Raw genomic sequence first — 17,178 nt, forward strand, 5'->3', positions numbered from 1 at the left:
CTGCCCAGCCTGGTTCCAGCACGCCAGCTGTTTCCGGGTAGTGTCAACGTCACTTTGCCTCCAATGCGTTGTCCTGTCGTGTTGCGGTCGGGTTAGCCGACTCTATGGTGCCTGCAGTTTAGGTGACTCCTATGTGGGCTGCGGGATCTGGCAATGAAGGCTGGTTCCATAGTGCCAATAGGACAAGCACCCTCTGTAGGACTGTGGGTTTTGGTAACTGCGGCCGGCTCGCGGCCTTGAACTTTTTTTTTACATGGGTACCTTCTGCTACCCATCCGGGTTCCAGTACCGTCAGCTGGTTCTCGGCAGTGCCTTTGGATTAGGTGCCTCCTTCTCGGTATCCAAGTTCCACCAACGTCTGCTGGTCCTTGGTAGTGCTTTCTGGCACAGGTACCTCCTGCTTAGTAACCGAGTTCCAGTAACATCAGCTGGTCCTCGGTAGTTCCATTGGCTCTTGTACCTTCTGCTACCCATCCGGGTTCCAGTACCGTCAGCTGGTCCTCGGTAGTTCCATTTGCTCTTGTATCTTCTGCTACCCATCCGGGTTCCAGTACCGTCAGCTGGTTCTCGGCAGTGCCTTTGGATTAGGTGCCTCCTTCTCGGTATCCAAGTTCCACCAACGTCTGCTGGTCCTTGGTAGTGCTTTCTGGCACAGGTACCTCCTGCTTAGTAACCGAGTTCCAGTAACATCAGCTGGTCCTCGGTAGTTCCATTGGCTCTTGTACCTTCTGCTACCCATCCGGGTTCCAGTACCGTCAGCTGGTCCTCGGTAGTTCCATTTGCTCTTGTATCTTCTGCTACCCATCCGGGTTCCAGTACCGTCAGCTGGTTCTCGGCAGTGTCTTTGGCACGGGTACTCCCTCCTGCCCAGCCTGGTTCCAGCACGCCAGCTGTTTCCGGGTAGTGTCAACGTCACTTTGCCTCCAATGCGTTGTCCTGTCGTGTTGCGGTCGGGTTAGCCGACTCTATGGTGCCTGCAGTTTAGGTGACTCCTATGTGGGCTGCGGGATCTGGCAATGAAGGCTGGTTCCATAGTGCCAATAGGACAAGCACCCTCTGTAGGACTGTGGGTTTTGGTAACTGCGGCCGGCTCGCGGCCTTGAACTTTTTTTTTACATGGGTACCTTCTGCTACCCATCCGGGTTCCAGTACCGTCAGCTGGTTCTCGGCAGTGCCTTTGGATTAGGTGCCTCCTTCTCGGTATCCAAGTTCCACCAACGTCTGCTGGTCCTTGGTAGTGCTTTCTGGCACAGGTACCTCCTGCTTAGTAACCGAGTTCCAGTAACATCAGCTGGTCCTCGGTAGTTCCATTGGCTCTTGTACCTTCTGCTACCCATCCGGGTTCCAGTACCGTCAGCTGGTCCTCGGTAGTTCCATTTGCTCTTGTATCTTCTGCTACCCATCCGGGTTCCAGTACCGTCAGCTGGTTCTCGGCAGTGTCTTTGGCACGGGTACTCCCTCCTGCCCAGCCTGGTTCCAGCACGCCAGCTGTTTCCGGGTAGTGTCAACGTCACTTTGCCTCCAATGCGTTGTCCTGTCGTGTTGCGGTCGGGTTAGCCGACTCTATGGTGCCTGCAGTTTAGGTGACTCCTATGTGGGCTGCGGGATCTGGCAATGAAGGCTGGTTCCATAGTGCCAATAGGACAAGCACCCTCTGTAGGACTGTGGGTTTTGGTAACTGCGGCCGGCTCGCGGCCTTGAACTTTTTTTTTACATGGGTACCTTCTGCTACCCATCCGGGTTCCAGTACCGTCAGCTGGTTCTCGGCAGTGCCTTTGGATTAGGTGCCTCCTTCTCGGTATCCAAGTTCCACCAACGTCTGCTGGTCCTTGGTAGTGCTTTCTGGCACAGGTACCTCCTGCTTAGTAACCGAGTTCCAGTAACATCAGCTGGTCCTCGGTAGTTCCATTGGCTCTTGTACCTTCTGCTACCCATCCGGGTTCCAGTAACATCAGCTGGTCCTCGGTAGTTCCATTGGCTCTTGTACCTTCTGCTACCCATCCGGGTTCCAGTACCGTCAGCTGGTTCTCGGCAGTGCCTTTGGATTAGGTGCCTCCTTCTCGGTATCCAAGTTCCACCAACGTCTGCTGGTCCTTGGTAGTGCTTTCTGGCACAGGTACCTCCTGCTTAGTAACCGAGTTCCAGTAACATCAGCTGGTCCTCGGTAGTTCCATTGGCTCTTGTACCTTCTGCTATCCATTCGGGTTCCAGTACCGTCAGCTGGTCCTCGGTAGTTCCTCAGCTTTCTTGTACCTTCTGCTACATTTCCAAGTTCAAGCTTTTTGAAATGGTTCTTGGTAATCACTCTGGATCTCCCTGACGAGGACCCTGAAGACGAGGACCCTGAAGACCAACCCTAAGAAGACGAGGACCCCGAAGACAATGACCCTGAAGACGAGGACCCTGAAAACCACCCCGAAGAAGACGAGGACCCTGAAGACCACCCCGAAGAAGACGAGGACCCTGAAGACCACCCCGAAGAAGACGAGGACCCCGAAGACGAGGACCCAGAAGACCAACCCGAAGAAGACGAGGACCCCGAAGACGAGGACCCCCGAAGACGATGACCCTGAAGACCACCCCGAAGAAGACCAAGAAGATGACCCTGAAGAAGTTGACCAAGAAGACAAAGAAGAGAAGACAAGCACCAAGATACAGAAAAACAAGAGACAGAAAACCAAGAAGCAGAAATACAAGAAGCTGCAGAACAAAAAGCGGAAGAACATTAAGCATAAGACTAAAAATCAGAGCAAAAGATAATATCTAAATTATAAGCAGAAGATGACTAAGCAGTGTATGGGGGTGAGTCCGTTCCTCCTCGTGGTGCCCCTGGAAAAGACCTGCTGCTGCAGGCCAAACTGAACGCGGACAAATCCTGTTGTAAATCTTTTGTGACGGGCAGAACGAAAGGTGTAATGTCCAACCTTTTATAGATAACAACTACAGGAATGCCTGTCACAAATAAGAATATGATGAAGAAGAAGAATATGAAGAAGATGAAGAAGTAGAATATGAAGAATGTAAAAAAAAGAATAATACGAAGAAGGTGAAGAAGAAGAAGGTGAAGAAGAAGTGGATGAAAAAGATGCTGAGGATGATGAAGGAGAAAGTGTGGGAGAAGTAAAAAAGAAGGTGAAGAGCATGGAAGTAGTGAAACATAAATATCTGACAAAATATAAAAATACTTAACATAGTTAATATTTCCGTAACTCAGAACATAATAAAAAAATATTAATTCCTGCTATTCCATTTGACTGGGCTAAACCTCTATGCCTTTATTGTCTCCCCCACCTCCCCCAATACATTCTACATTATTCTTAGTTGTTTTCCTTCATGTAGAAATAACCTACAAGGAAAGAAAGGGTTTATTTTAATTCCGATATTTATGTCCCATTGACTTGCATTGGTTTCCGGTATCGGAATCGGCGATATCCGATACTTTTTCGGTATCGGTCCGATCCAATCCGATCCGATATTTCCCGATATCGGAAGGTATCGCTCAACACTACTGATGAGGTGAGAGTGACTCTTGATGAACCAAATGAATGGGCCTATGGCAGGATCAGTAATGGGCAAAGACCTCCACTTTGACTTAAACTCCAAAGGTGGAGGTGGGGCACTGCTATGGGCTGGTATTATTAAAGATGAGCTATTTGGACCTTTTCCGATTGAAAATGGATTCAAAATCAACTCCCCAACCTACGGCCAGATTTTGGAAGATACTTTATTCAACCAGAGATATAGGAGAAAGTCTGCATATTTTAAGAAAATAAAAAAGTGTATAGAAAATGTTTGAGAGGTCTACATACTCAGAATTTTGTGTTTCTGGCATTTTTTTTCTCATTTTTGGGATCAGCAGCATTTTTTAAGATACGGCAACTTCTTAGGATGATGTTTTTGTATGGCAGTTTTTACAAAAACAAAAACACATACCGTATTTTTCGGACCATAAGACGCACTTTTTCCCCCCAATATTTGGGAGGAAAATGGGGGGTGCCTCTTACGTCCGAACGTTACCTGCGGTGGTGGTGAAGTGGGATTTCAGGGCTCTCCAGGATCACGGTGGTGATCGCGGCGGCGGCGTGAGCGGGAGCAGAGGTGAGGCAGAGCGGCTGGGACCGGGACCTGTGCCCGGCCTGTACTGGGGTTGGGGCCGGTGTCGGGCTGTGAGCGGCGTCGGGCGGCGAAGCAGTGCGCTTTGCGCAGGTTTCCGGTTTCCATTTCCCTGTGATCTACAGGAAAATGGCCGCCCGAGCCGGCGCATGCGCAGACCGGTAGCTCCGGCGGCCATTTTCCTGTAGATCACAGCTCTAGGAAGATGGCTGCGCACACCGGAAACCTGCGCAGGCCACACTGATTCGGCGCCCAACGCCACTCACTGCCCGGCACCTGCCGCAGCCTGGTACAGGCCCCAGCCCGAGATCCCGGCCTCAACACGGTACAGGCCCCAGTCCAAGGCCCCGGGCTCAGTCCGGTACAGGCCCCAGCCCAAGGCCCCGGCCTCAGCCCGGTACAGGCACCAGCCCTAGGCCCCAGCCCCAGCCAGAGACCACAGCCCCAGCCAAAGGCCTCAGCCCCAGCCAGAGGCCTCAGCCCCAGCCCAGGAACCAGCCAGGCTAAGGGCCACAGCCAGGCACAGGTCCTGGCTTGGCACAGGCTTCACAGCATCTGACCTCTTCTGCTACAGCCGCCGACTTCCTGAGGGACCCTGCCTCCTGTGACCCTCGCTCCACTGCCCCCCAGGTAAGATACCGTACCTATTCAGACTATAAGATGGACCCCCATCTTATAAAAAATATTTTTTTCTATTTTCCACCCCAAAATATGGGGTGCGTCTTTCTTATAGTCCGAAAAATACGGCATATAAATTGTTAGAAAATAATGAGTAACACCCAAAATGCCATGAAAAACATTTAAATTCCCAAAGTTTGAAAACGATTAAAAAATAGTTTGTGAAGAAACTCTAATGGGTGATTTTTTGTGCGCTTTTGAGTTTTCAATGATGTATATAATGTGCCTTTTTAGGAAATATGTACCATTCAGTTTTTATATCCTATGCAATATTCCTTTTGTGAGCTTCCTTGAAAAAGCTTCTTCCATGCTGCATTCCTAAAGTAAAACTTTGATACATTTTTCTAGACTTCTGAGATCTAAGGTTAGAAAATAAAATGAATATTACGCTGTCTGGGGCAGTTTATGAAAAGACTACTGGTCTTACCTTAAGACTGTTCTGTCGCTTGACCCTTCCTGATGAAGTATGGGAACAGATCCATTTACTCATACTGTTAAACAAATAGCAGATAGTCTTGGGAGATGGGAAAATGTTGAAAGGAGGAGGGAGCGTACATTTGTCATCAAAATAGCTTAGCCAAAGCTTGGCCCGGGCAAACTTCCACTCTTTATCTTCATGATTCTAAATACAAAGATACAAAGAGATCAGACACTGAAACAAGTTAGGACTTAGAGAAATAATACACCCAAGGTTTATCTGTACTGATGGTTTGACCTTGAATCTTCTAAACACTTGAAGTATGTGACTAATGAATAAAGGAATTGTTCTATGTAAAAAATAAACCTAAATGTAACATAGGGCACATAGTGTCAACTGAGTGTCAACAGAAATTACATCTCCAAGGTCTCACGAATAAGTGATGAGTAGTGTTGAGCCACCCCCGTAGTGTTCGAGTTCGGTTCGTCGAACACCCGTGTGTTCGCCGAACTGTTCGTCGAACTGTTCGTCGAACACCTTCGAACACCGTTAAAACCAATGGCAGGCAAACAAAAACACATAGAAACACATAGAAAACACCTTCAAAGGTGTCCAAAAGCTGACAAACTGCTCAGAAGACACAACTAACACATGGAAAAGTGACAAGTACATATAGTCATGCGAAAAGAAAAGAGGTGGAGGAGTAAAAGGAGGGGGAGACACAGATATAGGCATGTCATGCCCTTCTAAAATCCAAAAAGTGAGAAGCCGAGACGGCCAGTCCGCTCCTGCCCGTGCCACCTCCGTGTCGCCGGGTTTGTGCCAGAGCCGCGGTGAACCCTGACGGCCAGCCCCCCTCTCCCAATACTGGTGCCTGTCCGCTGGTGGGTCGAGAGAGCCCCCCTGTGGTGGAGGCAGCTCTAAGCTTTTTAATTTAAATTGTCCCTCTAATTTGAATGAATACACTTTAAATCCATTTACAAGGATCTATTGGAGGGCAAGTCTCATGCCAGCAGCCGCGTAATTCCAGCTCCAGTAGCGTCCACTAAAGCTGCTGCAGTTAAAAAGCTTTTATAAGGATCGAGCTCGGCTGTCCACCGCAAGGCATCCTAGTGCCAGTCCCAGCCCCTATGCCTTGGGGTGCCTCCTGATGCTCTTCACTAAGTATCCCGTGGTCCCGAAGCATTTCCTTTGAAAAAATTAAGTGTCCAAACTACAGGTGGTGTAGCTTGCTTAACAGCCGGGATAATCCGCTGACTAGCAGACACTGCTACTAGGCACAAAGTATTTCCTGGGCTAGATGCAGTTAAAAATTTGTAAGTAGATACTCTCGTTGGATGCTGAGAAAGCATTCCATAGAGTCTCCTGGCACGCCATATATGATTCTCTTAAAAAGCTTGGGGTAGGGGTCTAGGGGACCCTTTTATAGCCAAAATCACGGCCCTGTATCACAATACGTCACCTAGGCTGAAGATAAATGGAACTGTAGCACCGAGGGCTCGGTTGCTACAGACGTATTGCACCTCACCCAGAGGTGTGATATCTCACTCTCAGATAAGGATGGAGTGTGGATCAGGACCCGACACCTGCATGCATTACACCACATTGCCGTGGGGCAGGGCGACCAATATGCCCCTGAGATGGGCACGACAGTCCCTGTCCCTGGCTGGAGTGGGGGGAGGGAACACTGAGGAAGGGGAACCCTGCAGTGCAGGAGCAGGGAGGAAGCAGTTCCTGGGTGCATTGAGAAGGGAGTATAAAAGGTGGGCACCATCTTAGTTCAGTGCAGAGAAGTCTGAGCAGAAGTGGCAGGGAGCAGGGGCTCTGCATGAGCTCTGCTCCGGAGGCGGGCCTAGTAACAGAGGCCCAGGCCTGCAAGAGGGAGAAGGAAGGAAGAGGAGCGGAGAAGGCTCCAGGAACGAGGAATGAAGGGATCCCAGGGGTGCGGACGGGCGAGTCGCCACCGCACGCCCGAATCCACCTGCGTGGAGGGGTCAGGCCAAAGGGGGAGACCGGTCCCCGAACTAGTGGAGGCAGGAAACGACCCTCAGCTAGAAACCGGAGGCTCTGACATTTTATGTGGCGCAGCCCCTTGCTCCACCCGCTAGGAAGGCACCACATAGGGTCAGGGAAACTGGCGCCAAGTTTACCAAGAGGAGGCCCGAGGCAGCCGGACAGAAGTGTTGGTAAGAAAGGCCAGACAAAGGACACACAAACGGGGTCCTGTGAAGCGCTCCAAAGTTATCTGGGAGTTGTCTGAGCCCCTCACCTGGTGAGCACAGTACGACGTGGGCAGCCGTTACCTGCAGACGTGGTCTGGATAATAAGAACTGTGAGTAAAGGCCCTGAACTGCATCACTGACTCCGTGTCGTTACTGCTGCTGCCCTGCACCATCACCCCCATCCTCCGCATACACTGCCCTGAGGCTATACTCCTCCCGTGGGGAGTTATGCTACGCTCTGCTGCACCCACAACACCAGCCTTAGCGGTCTGCCCTGTAGCGGCGGTTCACTCTGACCGCAATCCACGGGTGGCGTAGTCGGACATTTAAACATCAAAACCACATAAATAGTTCCGCCACTGGTTTGACTGCCCTGAGCCACGGAACCGGATCGCCGCCACGAAGACTACAACCACCAGCATCCACCAAAAAGGGTCCGGCTCCGGGTGTCCCAAGGCCCAGGGGGTGCGTCAGAACATTTTCATCACCTTTCACAATCACCAATGGGACAAGGCAGGGATGTCCTCTGTCCCCTCTCTTATACATCCTAGTGACGGAGCACCTGCTCTCATCAATTCGCCATAACCCCAATATTAGGTGGATTGAGGTGGGAGGCACCGAGTACAAGTGCTCTCTATTTGCTGATGATGTCCTAGTATATATCACTCAATCACATATATCCATCCCTGCTGTTATGGCTGAAATAGATCACTTTGTTACATGGTAAAATTTTAAAATCAATGCAGCGAAGTCTGAGGCCCTCGATGTCTCCCTCCCTAAATCCATATAGGATTCCATCCAGTCCAACTTTCCCTTTGCCTGGCCCTCACAGGGTATCAAATACTTAGGAATTCCTATTCATAGAGACCTCTCCCATCTATGTTATCTTAATTTTGGGCCCTTTATTGAACAATTCCATACAGACCACGGTTGGCAAGTTAGAACTGTAAGATTCACTACGTGAACCACTGGTGTTTTGTGGAAAAGCACATGTACACCGCGTTCCAAATTATTATGCAAAAAGTGTTTAGGAGTGATAAGGGAAGAATTTGTTTGTTTGTCAGTTAAACTCATTGATGGTGATGTGTGTCAGGGCTCTTTATATCACTGTAAGCAATTGCAGACACCTGTGCTAATTAGTTTGGCAGGTGTGTCCAATGAAAGGCAAGACTACTTAAGAAGGCTCTCTCACATTATTAAGCAGCCTACATTTTCTGCCAAAATGGGAAAGAAAAAGGATGTGTCGGCTGCTGAGAAGCAACAAATTGTGGAGTGTTTAGGTCAAGGCATGACTACAATCAACATTGTGCGATGATCAGGATGAAGTGTCTTGGCAATCAAGAAGTATGTAGCTGATTCACAGTACACACGTGTGCGTGCTGACAAGGGCAAATTGAGGACTCTTTCCTACAGGCAATTACGTCAGGTTGAAAGAGCAGCGGCAAAAAGCCTTGTCATAGCAGCAGACAAGTTTTTGAAGCTGCTTGTGCCTCCAACGTCCCCCGAACAACAAGATGCAGGGTCCTTCAGAGGTTTGCAGCTGTGCATACGCCATCCTGTCGACCTCCTCTATCCACTTCACACAAGCAGAAACGGCTCCAGTGGGCCAAACATTACATGAAGACTGATTTCAAAACTGTTTTGTTCACGGATGAGTGCCGTGCAGCGCTCGATGGTCCAGATGAATGGAGTGGAGGATGGCTGGTTGATGGACACCCCACGCAAACACGGCTACAGCGCCAACAAGGAGGAGGTGGAGTAATGTTTTGGGCTGGAATCATGGGGAGAGAGATTGTCGGCCCCTTTAGGATCCCTGAAGGCGCTAAAGATGAACTCCATAATGTATGTGGATTTTCTCAAACAGCACTTCCTGCCATGGTTCAAGAAGAAGAACCGTGTATTTCACAGCAAGATCATTTTTCTGCATGATAATGCACCATCTCATGCTGCACATAAAACATCTGCATCTCTGGCTGATATGGGCATAAAAGGGGACAAACTTATGGTGTGACCCCCATGCTCCCCTGACCTCTACCCCATTCAGAACCTTTGGAGCATCATTAAAAGGAGTGTCTATGATGGCGGGAGGCAGTTCACATCTAAGCAACAGCTCTGGGAGGGTATTCTGTCCTCATGCAAAACAATTGAAGCAGAAACCATCCAAAACCTGACAAATTCAATGGACGAGAGAGTTCAGAAGCTCCTTTCGAACAAGGGGTCCTATGTGAAAATGTAACATCACCTAGAATAAAGTTTTGAGTTGAAAACTGTTTGATTTCAGTTTCTAACAACCTGCTAATGCTTATAATTTCAAAAATGACCATTTTTTTGGCCTTTATTAAAATGAAAAGGTTGATCGAAAAGTTTGGGGGATCTAAGAGTGTGGCAACCCAGTAGTCATGATTACTTCGAATTCTGACAATATGAGGGTCATGCTGCAGGTAGTGCAGCAAGAAGGCACTTATGTGTCTTGCGCATCTCGGAGCCCCAAAATTATTTTCCGGGCTAGATGCAGCTAAAAATTATTTTTAATTTTAAATCTGGTGAAGCTTATTATAGATGGCCTAATAGGATCAGTGCTGCACACTGCTACAAAGCCCAAATTATTTTCCAGTCAAGATACAGATAAACATGATTAGTAATTTGAAAGCTTAAAACGGTTGGTAGGGTGATTTTAACCAATCATCAAGCTTTTACTCTCCCCAGGATGACACAGGGGTAGAAAAGTCGTTTCGGATCCATGATTTGTTCATCTTTATGAACGTGAGTCTGTCTACATTATCAGTGGAGAGCCGCGTGCGCTTATCTGTCAGCACACCACCAGCAGCGCTGAACACACGTTCAGACAGAACGCTGGCTGCGGGGCATGACAAGATCTCCAAGGCGTAAGTGGCTAGCTCCGGCCATTTATCCAGATTGGAAGCCCAAAAAGAGCAAGGGTCCAGTGACACAGTCGTGGCTTCAATGTTTACTTGGAGATACTCCTGTACCATCGTCTCTAGGCGTTGACTATGTGTCAGACTTCTTGTCTCCTGTGGCCTTGCAAAGGATGGGCTAAAAAAGTGGTGAAATGATTCCGCAAAATTGAAGTCACCAGCAGATACTGTGGTTCTGTTACGGTTTGAGTGCTGAACACTTGACGGTCCCACGGTTGGCAAGTTGGAACTGTGAGATTCACTACGTGCACCACTGGTATTTTGTGGAAAAGCACATGTAAGATTCTGCAACAGTCTCTGCTGATACTCCTGCATGCGTGCATCCCTTTCTATGGCAGGAATAATTTCTGCAAATTTACTTTTGTACCGGGGATCTAACAGTGTGGCAACCCAGTAGTCAGGATTATTTCTAATTCTCACAATTCGAGGGTCATGTTGCAGGTAGTGCAGCAAGAAGGCACTCATGTGTGTTGCGCATCCAGGAGCACCAAGTCCCTGTTGTGTTGGTGGCGAGGTAACAATCATGCTTCCTTCCTCTGTCCTCTCCCCCCAACCTCGCACAACAGAAATGTGATCAAGGTCTCCCTCATCTGATGAGTCTTCCATCAGTTCGTCCTCCACTTCTTCCTGGGCTCCTGCACCTTCCTCACTAGTTTGGCTGCTACCATGCGCCCTGGTAAAATCATCTCCCCCACCCTCACATGCCTGCCGCCCTGGTGCTGCCGACCGTCTGGACCTTGCAGATGTTAGCCCTTCCGCATACAACTCCTCCTCCTCTACTTCCTCCACCTCCTCTTGTGCCACCACCTGACTCCGAATTCTGTTTAACATGTGCTCCAGCATGTAAATCACCGGAATAGTCATGCTGATAATGGCATCGTCAGCACTAAACATCTTCGTCGCCATTTCAAAACTGTGCAGAAGGGTGCATAGGTCCCTGATCTGAGACCACTCCTCCAGCGTGATTTGCCCCACCTCTGAATCTCGTTGGCCCAGGCTATACGTCAGAACGTATTGCACCAGGGCTTGTCGGTGCTGCCACAGTCGCTGCAACATGTGCAGAGTTGAATTCCACCGGGTAGGCACATCGCATTTTAGCCGGTGAAGTGGCAGGCCCAACGACTTCTGTAGAGATGTAAGTCGCTGAGCTGCGGGATGCGAACGGCGGAAGTGAGCACACAGCGACCGTGCCCTCTGCAGAAGGCCATCTAGTCTGGGATAGTGGGCTAAAAATTGCTGGACAACCAGGTTCAACACGTGAGCCATACAAGGCACGTGTGTGACATTGCCCCGGCGAAGGGCCGCACCCAGGTTTGCAGCATTGTCGCACACGGCCTTCCCTGGTTTCAGGTCCAGTGGAGACAACCATTCATGAAATTGGTTCTCCAGAGCTGACCACAACTCCTCAGCTGTGTGACTCACATTTCCCAGACATTTCAATGTAAAAACCGCCTGATGACGTTGAGCCCTACTGCCAGCATAGTAAGGAGGTGTGCAGGATCCCTTCTGCGCAGTTAGAAAGCTTGTGGCATGACCAGACAGGCTTTGGGTGCAGGTGGAAGACCGAGAGGAGGTTGAGGAGGCAGAAGCAGTGGAGGAAAAATGACATAAAGAGGATTGACGCACAACTCGTGGGGACGGCAAGACTTGGACAGCAGCCCCTTGTCCTGCTGTCACCATAGTTACCCAGTGCCCAGTCAGCGACATGTAACGCCCCTGTCCATGCCTACTCGTCCAAGTGTCTGTGGTGAAATGCACCCTGTCACACACAGAGTTTCTCAAAGAAGCGGTGATGTTGTGTGCGACATGCTGGTGGAGCGCAGGCACACCTTTCTTTGAGAAGTAGTGCCGACTGGGCATCTGGTACTGGGGCACTGCGACGGACATAAGGTCTCGAAAATCCTCTGTGTCCACCAGGCGGAAAGGCAGCATTTCTGTAGCCAAGAGCTTGCAGATGGTGAAATTCAACCTCTTAGCTTTCTCATGACTAGGAGGAAATGGTCTTTTACTTGTCCACATCTGAGGGACCGAGGGCTGGCTATTGTGCTTAGACGGGGTTGATAAGGGTGTCCCCGGCAAACTGCCGGTCTGTGAGGAAGATGCAGGCGGACATGTTAGGTTGCCTTGATCCAAAGGTGGTGCTATCGATGTCGCACAGCGCTCAAGACCAGCTGGTGTTACCACCTCCAAAGAAAATGATGACCTGCCAATCACGCTGGCTGTTGCGGGTAAAGAGGTGGCAGGTCTGCGCCCCAAAACAGGTGTGACTGCTGTCCCCCCAGTCACAGAGGATGAAGAGGCCGCGGATGCACAAGATATGGCAGACGGTGGTTGGCCCGGCCGGCTAGACCGCATTGTAGCACACTGAGCTTCCCACTGCAACTTATGCTTCATGTCCATGTGCCGGTTCATGCATGAAGTACTCAAACTATGTATTTTTTGGCCTCTACTTAGCTTTTGCTGACAAATGTTACAGATAACACGAGTTGGGTCATCTTTATCGATCTGAAAAAATGCCCAGGCTATGCAAGGCTTAGCACCCATGCGACCTGAAGAGCCACCACGACTTGTGGTGAGAGGCAGAGTTGTGTTTGAGGATGCAGTTGTTGACGTGCTTCCAGTACTACGTCTCTGTCCAGGAAGGCGCAACCTGACCTCGTCGTCACTAGCATCTTCCTCCACCTCCTCTGCTGACCTCATCTCTTGGCTGACTGTGGGTTGACAGTAAGTGGGATCTCCGACCTCATCATCATCACCCTGTGCGTTATCACACCCGTCGTCCTCAGAGCCAACCTGTTCCTGCCCTGACAAAAAACTAAAGTTGTCGCTCCAATCAGGTATTTGAGTCTTATCATCGTCTTCCTCATTGTCTCCACCAACAGGAGTTACAGTTTGGGAATGAGGGTCTACATTATGGTCAGAACCTTCTGCGTCTGGTCCTGGATCCGACTCATAAAGATTCTGGGCATCAGTGCAGATCATTTCCTCGTCTGGATTCACAGAAGCGCTGGAGTCTACCTCTGATTCCCAGGCTATAGTATGAGTAAACAGCTCTGCAGACTCAACCATCTGTTCTACCTCATACTCAGACGGGCAGCTGGAGATTTGGGAGCTGTGAGGAAGCAAGTGCGATTTGGGTGACACCTTTGAGGACTGGAGTATTTGTGATGTTGAAGTTGTTGTGGAGGAGAGCCCACTTAAAGGAGCACTTGATATCCGTTGAAGCACCTGCTGTTTTTGTGCCTCATCTGGAATTTGTAGCGATTGGCGTGGCCGTAAGAAAGGGATCTTATCACATTGTCCGCTAAAAGAAGTAGACATTTTAGTTTGGCTGGAAGATGGTCTTTCTTCTGCACCTACCCCACGGACACAACCTTTTTTCCCCTTCCCAACACGCCTATTCCCCTTTCCACCAGCAGCAGGCCTTTTTCCACTCATTTTGGTGGTTAACTAATTCACAACTCTGGAGTTGTTTGCACAAAAAAACAATGGATGGTAACCGAGCAGAGCTGAGTGGCCAAACTGTGGTATTAGGCCAAAACTATTGGCTGGGTTAGATGCAGAAAAAAATTATTTTTAATTTGCAACCTGATGGAGGTCAGTATAGATGGACTAATAGACCAAGTCCCACACACCGCTAGAAGCCCAAATATTTTTTCAGAGCTAGATGCAGAAAATTTTTTTATTCAATTTGCAACCTGATGGAGGTCAGTATAGATGGACTAATAGACCAAGTCCCACACACTGCTAGAAGCCCAAATATCTTTTCAGAGCTAGATGCAGAAAAAAATTATTTTTAATTTGCAACCTGATGGAGGTCAGTATAGATGGACTAATAGACCAAGTCCCACACACCGCTAGAAGCCCAAATATTTTTTCAGAGCTAGATGCAGAAAAAAATTATATTCAATTTGCAACCTGCTGGAGGTCAGTATAGAAGGAATAATAGAACAAGTCCCACACACTGCTAGAAGCCCAAATATTTTTTCAGAGCTAAATGAAGAAAAAAATTATTTTTAATTTGCAACCTGATGGAGGTCAGTATAGATGGACTAATAGACCAAGTCCCACACACTGCTAGAAGCCCAAATATTTTTTCAGAGCTAGATGCAGAAAAAAATTATTTTTAATTTGCAACCTGATGGAGGTCAGTATAGATGGACTAATAGACCAAGTCCCACACACTGCTAGAAGCCCAAATATTTTTTCAGAGCTAGATGCAGAAAAAAATTATTTTTAATTTGCAACCTGATGGAGGTCAGTATAGATGGACTAATAGACCAAGTCCCACACACCGCTAGAAGCCCAAATATTTTTTCAGAGCTAGATGCAGAAAAAAATTATATTCAATTTGCAACCTGCTGGACGTCAGTATAGAAGGACTAATAGAACAAGTCCCACACACTGCTAGAAGCCCAAATATTTTTTCAGAGCTAAATGAAGAAAAAAATTATTTTTAATTTGCAACCTGATGGAGGTCAGTATAGATGGACTAATAGACCAAGTCCCACACACTGCTAGAAGCCCAAATATTTTTTCAGAGCTAGATGCAGAAAAAAATTATTTTTAATTTGCAACCTGATGGAGGTCAGTATAGATGGACTAATAGACCAAGTCCCACACACCGCTAGAAGCCCAAATATTTTTTCAGAGCTAGATGCAGAAAATTTTTTTATTCAATTTGCAACCTGATGGAGGTCAGTATAGATGGACTAATAGACCAAGTCCCACACACTGCTAGAAGCCCAAATATTTTTTCAGAGCTAGATGCAGAAAAAAATTATTTTTAATTTGCAACCTGATGGAGGTCAGTATAGATGGACTAATAGACCAAGTCCCACACACTGCTAGAAGCCCAAATATTTTTTCAGAGCTAGATGCAGAAAAAAATTATTTTTAATTTGCAACCTGATGGAGGTCAGTATAGATGGACTAATAGAACAAGTCCCACACGCTGCTAGAAGCCCAAATATTTTTTCAGAGATAAATGAAGAAAAAAATTATTTTTAATTTGCAACCTGATGGAGGTCAGTATAGATGGACTAATAGACCAAGTCCCACACACTGCTAGAAGGCCAAATATTTTTTCAGAGCTAGATGCAGAAAAAAATTATTTTTAATTTGCAACCTGATGGAGGTCAGTATAGATGGACTAATAGACCAAGTCCCACACACCGCTAGAAGCCCAAATATTTTTTCAGAGCTAGATGCAGAAAAAAATTATATTCAATTTGCAACCTGCTGGAGGTCAGTATAGAAGGACTAATAGAACAAGTCCCACACACTGCTAGAAGCCCAAATATTTTTTCAGAGCTAAATGAAGAAAAAAATTATTTTTAATTTGCAACCTGATGGAGGTCAGTATAGATGGACTAATAGACCAAGTCCCACACACTGCTAGAAGCCCAAATATTTTTTCAGAGCTAGATGCAGAAAAAAATTATATTCAGTTTGCAACCTGATGGAGGTCAGTATAGATGGACTAATAGAATGATGCTATGCCCAAAAGATTTTACTTCACTAGGTGCAGTAAAAAAATTGGTATTCTATACACAGGTGGTATATCTTGCAACACAGATAGGCTACTCCACTGACTAACACACTCTGCAATAGGCCAAAAAGGATTAGCTTTGCTAGATTCAGCCAAATGCTGTGAAAAAAACTTGCACAGCACTGGCACAGACCTGCCTGGCAAAAACTGACAGGAACTGATGTAACCTAGTCCTGAAAAGGACTCCAATTACAATTAGTCTTTACTCCCACAATCTATCTATTTAAGAGCACAGACCTGCCTGATAAAAGTCGTAGGAAATGCTGTAACCTAGTCCTTAAAAGGACTGCAATCACAACTATTCCCTACTCCCAAGCTATCTGTATATTTGTGCGAAAATTGGCTTGAAATTAACAAGGTATAGCGCACACAGCAACAGCGGTGCCGTCTAACACGCAGCTGCAGCAGTGAGAAAATGGTGGCGACGGGGAAAATGGCTTGGTCTTATAGGGCAAGGACATGTGACATACACTGCCAATCACACATGCCCTTGCTTGTGTGAAAAAAAGCACTTCGCTCCGTGTGTGCGCTGCTGATAGGCTGACAGATTGCACCTCCCCACTGCAAATGCGGGAAAGAGAAAAAAAAATGGAGATCTTCATTGTTCCTGCAGAGATCCATCCCCTGCCCCTCCCCCCGCCCCGCTGTACACTCAAACTGCGTATTAACATTAATTTTCATCATTACTGAGAAAAAATCCAGTTATGATTTTGGTGCACGAACAGTTATCGAACATAACCTCGAACAGCCGAATTTTTCTCAAATTGTTCGTGTTCGCCGACCGGCTCGAACACCGCCCAAAACAGCTCGAATTTGAGATTGGCGAACAGTTCGAGTAGAACAACGCTCATCTCTAGTGATGAGTACTACCAATATTTGTGACCATCATTTGCCTTCAAAAAAGTATTAATTCTTTTAGGTACACTTGCTAACAGTTTTTGAAGGAACTCGGCAGAGTTGTTCCAAACATCTTTGAGAATTAACCACAAATCTTCCTCTATCGGAGGAAATGCAGAGTGATAAAGTAAACCCTCCGCTAAAGATCACCCACCTAACCCAGGAGGAAGTTCAGAAACGCCTAAATAATATCAAAATAGACAAGTCACCAGGCCCAGATGACATACACCCCCGGGTACTAAAAGAATTAAGTAATGTGATAGACAGGCCGCTGTATCTTATATTCAAGCACTCTTTATGGACAGGGACTGTCCCACTATACTGGCGCCAAGCAAATGTGGTACCAATATTCAAAAAGGGGTC

General features: G+C 47.5%; 1 protein-coding gene across 5 annotated transcripts in view; it reads right to left on the reverse strand.

Moving 5' to 3' along the window:
• The window catches only part of TRPC1 (transient receptor potential cation channel subfamily C member 1), a 313,340-nt gene that overhangs the window by 145,210 nt on the left and 150,952 nt on the right, over positions 1–17,178 (reverse strand). For all 5 annotated transcript variants that reach the window (XM_073674674.1, XM_073674675.1, XM_073674677.1 and 2 more), the window contains one exon: positions 5,219–5,413. In XM_073674674.1, the coding sequence (XP_073530775.1) occupies positions 5,219–5,413 (195 nt within the window). The remainder of the gene's footprint in view (positions 1–5,218; positions 5,414–17,178) is intronic.

The sequence above is a fragment of the Phyllobates terribilis genome, unplaced genomic scaffold (assembly GCF_046119375.1).
Source record: "Phyllobates terribilis strain yellow unplaced genomic scaffold, ASM4611937v1 Scaffold_3__8_contigs__length_932513732, whole genome shotgun sequence".
Lineage (NCBI taxonomy): Eukaryota > Metazoa > Chordata > Amphibia > Anura > Dendrobatidae > Phyllobates > Phyllobates terribilis.